The 9,178-nt window shown below is 45.2% G+C and overlaps 1 protein-coding gene across 1 annotated transcript in view; it reads left to right on the top strand.

The window, feature by feature from the left end:
• The first annotated feature begins 695 nt into the window (after positions 1-695).
• Positions 696-9,178, top strand: part of LOC139392764 (ST6 beta-galactosamide alpha-2,6-sialyltranferase 1) — a 176,840-nt gene continuing 168,357 nt past the window's right edge. Inside the window, exons 1-2 of the mRNA XM_071141011.1 lie at positions 696-1,029; positions 1,186-1,291. Of these exons, the coding sequence (XP_070997112.1) occupies positions 1,280-1,291 (12 nt within the window). The 5' untranslated portion in view covers positions 696-1,029; positions 1,186-1,279. The remainder of the gene's footprint in view (positions 1,030-1,185; positions 1,292-9,178) is intronic.

The following is a 9,178-nucleotide window of genomic DNA, read 5'->3' as shown; positions in this document are numbered from 1 at the left end:
CCCCGAATTAGCCTGGTAAAGGTACTGCTTTTTTCTCCATTCTTCTTCACTTCATATATTTATCATCAATGTTTGAATAATCTTCATTGTTAAAGTTAACACTGCTCCCTGGTGGTCTAGTGGTTAGGATTTGACGCTCTCACCGCTGTAATCCGGGTTCGATTCCTGGTTAGGGAATTACATTTTCGCCTCTCGGCATTATGTTTTTGATGGTGATGAGTAGAAGACATATATGCTACATAGGCTACAACAAAAAATGTCATATATTTTTTTTGTCTCAATGGGAGAATTACATCCTAATGAATAGCCAGCCGGCTCTTGTTCATGACATTGGTGGGACCTACAGATTCTCAGACTTCCCATCCATCACCATCCATCCAAAGACAACCATTTTATTTCCCTATTTCAGAGGAAATTATATAATAACTCAATGCATTCATGCAACACTGAGATGAAACCTGGCAGCCCTTACCTTAACAGTGCCCTTTGCGTGTTTATTACAGCCTGAGCATGTGTGTGAAAGGGGCTGATGAATTGTGATATCCACTTTATCTAGACCAATAGTCAGATTCAGACTCTCATAATAAAGAGGAAAGAAATCTTTCTGACTAGGCTACTGTTAGTGCTCAGCTCACCCCTTCCCTCTCTGTCTTTCTTCCCCCTGCAGAGATGGATTGCGTGCCTTGGCTGAGCTGCGCAGCTGCTGCAGAGATCTCACGGCGGCGCAGATGAAAGTATCGGTCTGGGCTTTGTCGCAGCACCGAGAGCTCGCTCCTTCGGCCCCGTCTCGTGATCATCGTCACATCCATCGCCAAAAACGCCGTGCCGTGCAGACACCCACGACAACCAACATTCGAGCGGATAATAAGAGAAAAGCCGATAGGTCGATAAATAGCCTAAATATGGCGGCTATAACCGCGTTATAACCGTAAACATCGACTGATGGTAGGGACTATTGCCTCGATAACCTAACCGCGCAACAGAAGAGGAGGAAAGACGCACTTGTTCAGCAAAAGGAACATCACTTGTGTAGGTCGGGTCGGAAGATGTATGCAGCAATGCAGACTACTCAATTAAGCTTGTCAATGAATCGAGGCTATATCAATCTGCATGCCCCTCTGTCCATCGCGCTCTCTCTCTGTTCTGATTAGGTTTGTCAGTCTGTCTGTCTGTGTTTCCATACAGAGGCTGCTCACTGGCCCAAAGAGACATGAGACAACTGCAGGAGGCAGGTAACTAGGCAACAATAGAAACACTGCACGCGCCACGGCGGGATAACATGGGGTACAAGGTAAGCGCGCGACCCCCCCCCCCCCCCCCCCCCCTGCATCCTATAATGACTAGTTGTCGTTGATTCAACATGCATCTAACGTGCTTTGAATATATATGTTGTTATGGAACAGTGCCTTATTGTATATTATGGAAGGAAAGTAGGTAGGTAACCAACTACTGGAAATGTACCAGTGTGGAAGGAAATTATGTTATTTCATGTTGAAAAGCAGGGCTATGTTGGTATATTGGATTTAATAGCTAACGGTTAATCGTTTTCAGGGTTTCAGGTGTGTCTTAACACTTAGTTTTTTTGTGTGGTGGTGGTGAATGAGTTTGGTCCCAGATCTGTTGGTCCTCTTGCCAACTCCATTGTTCATTATCAAGCCAAACATCATTGGCATGACAATGAGTGACAAGGAGTTGGCATGATAGCAAAAACAAACTGGTATTCAGGTTAGTACATGAGAGCATTATGAGGCATACCCAAATCCATGAGAGGGCAAGTTGAAACTTGGCAGTTTTAGTTTTATGTCCCTATGTAAAAATAGCAAAAAAGCTCTAAATGATTGAGTGACACAGGTTGGCGTAAAATCTGTATCTTCGCTGAGCTGTGTCAGCACCATGGACAGAGCGTTCAGCGGTATGTGTAAGGGGGCTGTGGAGAGCCACTTGGGCGGTTAGGTTTGACTCCTTTGGGTTTCCATAAAATGTGGGAAAATCTCATCTGTGGTAGGCTAAGTGAATAAATGATAGGCCTCAGTCTGTAATATCATTTATTAGGGCAAGGTCAAGTTTACTCTTGAAGCTGCTTCACTCAACTCTGCCTCATACCCCACCATTACAGAGTTTAGTTCGCTTCTTAGCTAGCTGTAAAAATTGTTAGTGTTATTAACCTTAGCCTATTTAGCTAGCGCGAACCAGCTAATCTGCCACTACCATGTTGGATATCAGTAATTGGCTTCGCAAAGTACTCAAACAAAGCCAAAAGAGAGCTATGAGCAGCAGCAGCATCAAGCCACCTATCCCAGCATCCAAGCTCTAGCTATTTCTGAGTGCAGAGCCTTCCCCCTCTTCCACAAGCGCCACCAGGATAATAGCTCCACAGCCGCCTCCACCTCCAACTGTTCCTGACGATCATGGAACAGAGGTACCAGCCCAGGTTAGCCTAGAATCCTACCATAGCCACAGGTTTTCTGTCCAAAAACGTTCATTAAATAGCAATTAGGATGGCATCAAACACATGGACACCATGTGTTTGATATATTTGATAACATTCCACTCATCCCGCTCCAGCCATTACCACAAGCCTGTCCTCCCCAATTAAGGTGCCAACAACTTCCTGTGATAGAACGAGAGTGTCTGGAATACTCAGTTACGGCAGATGCAGCATTTTGTTTCCCATTTAGAATGTTCTGTGTTGGGTCCAATGCTATTTCAGACACGGCCTTCTCCTAAGCTGGGTATTCTAACTCGAAGCATGCTATTGATAGTACCAATGGATTCGCTAGGCACACATCAAGTAAATAGCATTTGAAATGCACTGCACTGTGGAAAGAAAAACAGGTTTGGGTATGGGTACTGAGGTATTAACACTTGTTAATGATGGGCAGCTGGCAAGAAATCGCATGTTTGTGTCAGCGATTGCGGATGAAACATACTCTCTGGAAATACAAGGAACTTGCCAAGGTGTTTAGCACCATACCCTACAATGCCACATACACGTCACAGGATATTAAACATTAAATCATAGGGCTCATGAGTGAGATTGTCACTGAGGAAGCTACGTGCAATAACACATTTTCCACTTTGACAAAAGTGTTCAGTCAGCACAGAAAAAGCATGCTGCACCAGAGGAAAGCTAAGCTAATTCAACTGACATTTGATGGACATATTCAATCAATCCCTATACCAGTCCGCTGTTCCCACATGCTTCAAGAGGGCCACCATTGTTCCTGTTCCCAAGAAAGCTAAGGTAACTGAGCTAAACGACTACCGCCCCGTAGCACTCACTTCCGTCATCATGAAGTGCTTTGAGAGACTAGTCAAGGACCATATCACCTCCACCCTACCTGACACCCTAGACCCACTCCAATTTGCTTACCGCCCAAATAGGTCCACAGACGATGCAATCTTAACCACACTGCACACTGCCCTAACCCATCTGGACAAGAGGAATACCTATGTGAGAATGCTGTTCATTGACTACAGCTCGGCATTCAACACCATAGTACCCTCCAAGCTGGTCATCAAGCTCGAGACCCTGGGTCTCGACCCCGCCCTGTGCAACTGGGTACTGGACTTCCTGACGGGCCGCCCCCAGGTGGTGAGGGTAGGCAACAATATCTCCTCCCCGCTGATCCTCAACACTGGGGCCCCACAAGGGTGCGTTCTGAGCCCTCTCCTGTACTCCCTGTTCACCCACGACTGCGTGGCCACGCACGCCTCCAACTCAATCATCAAGTTTGCGGACGACACAACAGTGGTAGGCTTGATTACCAACAACGACGAGACGGCCTACAGGGAGGAGGTGAGGGCCCTCGGAGTGTGGTGTCAGGAAATTAACCTCACACTCACCGTCAACAAAACTAAGGAGATGATTGTGGACTTCAGGAAACAGCAGAGGGAACACCCCCCTATCCACATCGATGGAACAGTAGTGGAGAGGGTAACAAGTTTTAAGTTCCTCGGCATACACATCACAGACAAACTGAATTGGTCCACTCACACAGACAGCATTGTGAAGAAGGCGCAGCAGCGCCTCTTCAACCTCAGGAGGCTGAAGAAATTTGTCTTGTCACCAAAAGCACTCACAAACTTCTACAGATGCACAATCGAGAGCATCCTGGCGGGCTGTATCACCGCCTGGTACGGCAACTGCTCCGCCCTCAACCGTAAGGCTCTCCAGAGGGTAGTGAGGTCTGCACAACGCATCACCGGGGGCAAACTACCTGCCCTCCAGGACACCTACACCACCCGATGTCACAGGAAGGCCATAAAGATCATCAAGGACATCTACCACCCGAGCCACTGCCTGTTCACCCCGCTATCATCCAGAAGGCGAGGTCAGTACAGGTGCATCAAAGCTGGGACCGAGAGACTGAAAAACAGCTTCTATCTCAAGGTCATCAGACTGTTAAACAGCCACCACTAACATTGAGTGGCTGCTGCCAACACACTGACACTGACTCAACTCCAGCCACTTTAATAATGGGAATTGATGGGAAATGATGTAAATATATCACTAGCCACTTTAAACAATGCTACCTTATATAATGTTACTTAACCTACATTATTCATCTCATATGCATACGTATATACTGTACTCTATATCATCGACTGTATCCTTATGTAATACATGTATCACTAGCCACTTTAACTATGCCACTTTGTTTACATATCTCATATGTATATACTGTACTCGATACCATCTACTGTATCTTGCCTATGCTGCTCTGTACCATCACTCATTCATATATCCTTATGTACATATTCTTTATCCCCTTACACTGTGTACAAGACAGTAGTTTTGGAATTGTTAGTTAGATTACTTGTTGGTTATTACTGCATTGTCGGAACTAGAAGCACAAGCATTTCGCTACACTCGCATTAACATCTGCTAACCATGTGTATGTGACAAATAAAATTTGATTTGATTTGATTTGATTTGATTTACAAGAAGATTTGGGGGAGAATGGAAAGATCAATTACTCAGGAAGTTCCACAGAGCATCAAGGAGGCTTCAACTGGTCTGAAAAGGTAAGAAAGAATCTAGCTGTTTTAAAACATGTTTTTAATCTGCTTTAGTTTGTAGTGCTCTGTCCATGGTGCTGCTAGAGAGCAGCTGAGATTTCGCGCCAAACTGTTACTTCTTGGTCAAATGCATTTAAACTTTTATGTTTATTGTGGAATAGTGTGATATAAACAGAATACGTTTTTTGTGGTATAGTGTGATGTAAGCAGAATTCAATATAATTCCAATGCAAAATTCCAAATGACGCCCCTGGGTATAGCTACATATATAAGGAGTTCCTACATATGCTGAGCACTAGTTGGCTGCTTTTACTTCAATCTGCGGTCCAACTCATCCCAAACCATCTCAATTCGGTTGAGTTTGGGTGATTGTGGAGATCAGGTCATCTGACGCAGCACTCCATCACTTTTCTTGGTCAAATAGCCCTTACACAGCCTGGAGGTGTATTTTGGGTCATTGTCCTGTTGAAAAATATATTATAGTCCCAATAAACGCAAATCAGATGGGATGGTGTATCGCTGCAGAATGCTGTGGTTGTAATGGTCCTGTGTGTAGCTGGTGTAGAGAGTCAGGCGCAGGACAGCAGATATGAGTAATCAACATACTTTACTCAAATTTACAAAAATAAAAAGCAACATAGCGAGCCTACAAAAACGGACCGATGTACAAAGAACAATCACTAACAAACAAAACATGGGGAACAGAGGGTTAAATAATAAACAGGTCATTGGTTGAGTGAAGCTAGGTGTGAAAGACAAAGACAGAACAAATGAAAAATGAAAAGTGGATCGTCGGTGGCTAGAAGACCGGTGATGTCGACCGCCGAATGCCGCCCGAACAAGGAGAGGGACGGGACTTCGGCGGATGTTGTGACAGTGGTAGCCATGCTGGTTAAGTGTGACTTGAATTCTAAATAAATCACAGCCAGTGTCACCAGAAAAACACCTCCACACTACCACACCTCCTCCTTCATGCTTCACGGTGGGAACCAAACATGCAGAGATCATCCGCTCACCTACTCTGCATCTCACAAAGACATGGAAGTTGGAACCAAAAATCTCAAATTTGGACTCATTAGACCAAAAGACAGATTTCCACCGGTCTAATGTCCATTGCTCGTGTTTCTTGGCCCAAGCAAGTATTTTCTTCTGATTAGTGTCCTTTAGTAGTGGTTTCTTTGCAGCAATTCGACCATGAAGGCCTGATTGACTCAGTCAAATCATCAAGGAACCCACCAGGTACAACCCTAAATCCGTAAACATGGGCACCCTCATAGACATTATCCTGACCAACTTGCCCTCCAAATACACCTCCGCTGTCTTCAATCAGGATCTCAGCGATCACTGCCTCATTGCCTGTATCCGCTACGGGTCCGCGGTCAAACGACCACCCCTCATCACTGTCAAATGCTCTCTTAAACACTTCTGCGAGCAGGCCTTTCTAATCGACCTGGCCCGGGTATCCTGGAAGGATATTGACTTCATCCCGTCAGTTGAGGATGCCTGGTCATTCTTTAAAAGTAACTTCCTCACCATGCTCTGTTCAAAAAATGCAGAACTAAGAACATATATAACCCTTGGTTCACTCCAGACCTGACTGCCCTCGACCAGCACAAAAACATCCTGTGGCAGACTGCAATAGCATCGAATTGTCCCCGCGATATGCAACTGTTCAGGGAAGTCAGGAACCAATACACACATTCAGTCAGGAAAGCAAAGGCCAGCTTTTTCAAGCAGAAATTTGCATCCTGTAGCTCTAACTCCAAAAAGTTCTGGGACACTGTAAAGTCCTTGGAGAACAAGAGCACCTCCTCCCAAATGCTCACTGCACTGAGGCTAGGTAACACGGTCACCACCGATAAATCCATGATAATCGAAAACTTCAACAAGCTTTTCGCAACGTCTGGCCATGCCTTCCTCCTGGCTACTCCAACCTTGGCCAACAGCCCCCCCCCCCCCCCGCAGCTACTCGCTCAAGCCCCCCCAGCTTCTCCTTTACCCAAATCCAGATAGCAGATGTTCTGAGAGAGCTGCAAAACATGGACCCATACAAGTCAGCTGGGCTTGACAATCTGGACCCTCTATTTCTGAATCTATCCGCCGCCATTGTCGCAACCCCTATTACCAGCCTGTTCAACCTCTTTTTCGCATCGTCTGACATCCCCAAGGATTGGAAAGCTGCTGCGGTCATCCCCCTCTGTGCAATCCGGTTTCCGAGCCGGTCACGGGTGCACCTCAGGCTCAAGGACGATACCATAACCGCCATCCCTGTGCAGCCGGACCCAAACTGTTACAGACCTATATCCATCCTTCAGTGTGTCAAATCGGAGGGCATGTTGTCCGGTCCTCTGGCAGTCTCTATGGGGGTACCACAGGGTTCAATTCTCGGGCCGACTCTTTTCTCTGTAAATATCAATGATGTTGCTCTTGCTGCGGGCGATTCCCTGATCCACCTCTACGCAGACGACACCATTCTGTATACTTCTGGCCCTTCCTTGGACACTGTGCTATCTAACCTCCAAACGAGCTTCAATGCCATACAACACTCCTTCCGTGGCCTCCAACTGCTCTTAAACGCTAGTAAAACCAAATGCATGCTTTTCAACCGTTCGCTGCCTGCACCCGCACGCCCGACTAGCATCACCACCCTGGATGGTTCCGACCTAGAATATGTGGACATCTATAAGTACCTAGGTGTCTAGCTAGACTGTAAACTCTCCTTCCAGACTCACATCAAACATCTCCAATCCAAAATCAAATCTAGAGTCGGCTTTCGCAACAAAGCCTCCTTCACTCACACCGCCAAACTTACCCTAGTAAAACTGATTATCCTTCCGATCCTCGACTTCGGAGATGTCATCTATAAAATAGCTTCCAATACTCTACTCAGCAAACTAGATGCAGTTTATCACAGTGCCATCCGTTTTCTTACTAAAGCACCTTATACCACCTACCACTGCGACCTGAATGCTCTAGTCGGCTGGCCCTCGCTACATATTCGTCGCCAGACCCACTGGCTCCAGGTCATCTACAAGTCCATGCTAGGTAAAGCTCCGCCTTATCTCAGTTCACTGGTCACGATGGCAACACCCACCAATAGCACGTCCTCCAACAGGTGTATCTCACTGATCATCCCTCAAGCCAACACCTCATTTGGCCGCCTTTCCTTCCAGTTCTCTGCTGCCTGTGACTGGAATGAATTGCAAAAATCGCTGGAGTTGGAGACTTTTATTTCCCTCACCAACTTTAAACATCTGCTATCTGAGCAGCTAACCGATCACTGCAGCTGTACATAGTCCATCTGTAAATAGCCCACCCAATTAACCTACCTCATCCCCATACTGTTTTTATTTATTTACTTTTCTGCTCTTTTGCACACCAGTATCTCTACTTCCACATGATCATTTGATCATTTATCACTCCAATGTTAATCTGGTAAATTGTAATTATTTGCTCCTATGGCCTATTTATTGCCTACCTCCTCATGCCTTTTGCACACAATGTATATAGACTATTTTTTTCTGCTATGTTACTGACTTGTTTATTGTTTACTCCATGTGTAACTCTGTGTTGTTGTCTGTTCACACTGCTATGCTTTATCGTGGCCAGGTCGCAGTTGTAAATGAGAACTTGTTCTCAACTAGCCTACCTGGTTAAATAAAGGTGAAAAATATATATAAAAAAAATAAGTCTCCTCTGAACAGTTGATGTTGAGCTGTGTCTGTTACTTGAACTCTGTGAAGCATTTATTTAGGCTGCAATCTGAGGTGCAGTTAACTCTAATGAACTTATCCTCTGCAGCAAAGGTAACTCGGTCTTCCTTTCCTTTGGCGGTTATCATGAGAGCCAGTTTCATCATAGCGCTTGATGGTTTTTGTGACTACACTTGAAGAAATTTTCAAAGTTTTTAAAATTTTACGGAATGACTGACCTTCAAGTAATGATGGATTGTAGTTTCTCTTTGTTTATTTGAGCTGTTTTTTTCCATACTATGGACTTGGTCTTATGTCAATAGGGCTATATTATATATACCACCCCTACCTTGTCACAACACAACTGATTGGCTCAAACGCATTAAGAAGGAAAGAAATTCCACAAATTAACTTTTAACAAGGCACACCTGTTAATTGAAATGCACTCCAGGTGACCTTCTCAT

This window comes from Oncorhynchus clarkii, chromosome 33, assembly GCF_045791955.1.
Source record: "Oncorhynchus clarkii lewisi isolate Uvic-CL-2024 chromosome 33, UVic_Ocla_1.0, whole genome shotgun sequence".
Lineage (NCBI taxonomy): Eukaryota > Metazoa > Chordata > Actinopteri > Salmoniformes > Salmonidae > Oncorhynchus > Oncorhynchus clarkii.
Note: the sequence above shows the minus strand (reverse complement) of the source record. Positions and strands in the feature narration are given on the sequence as shown.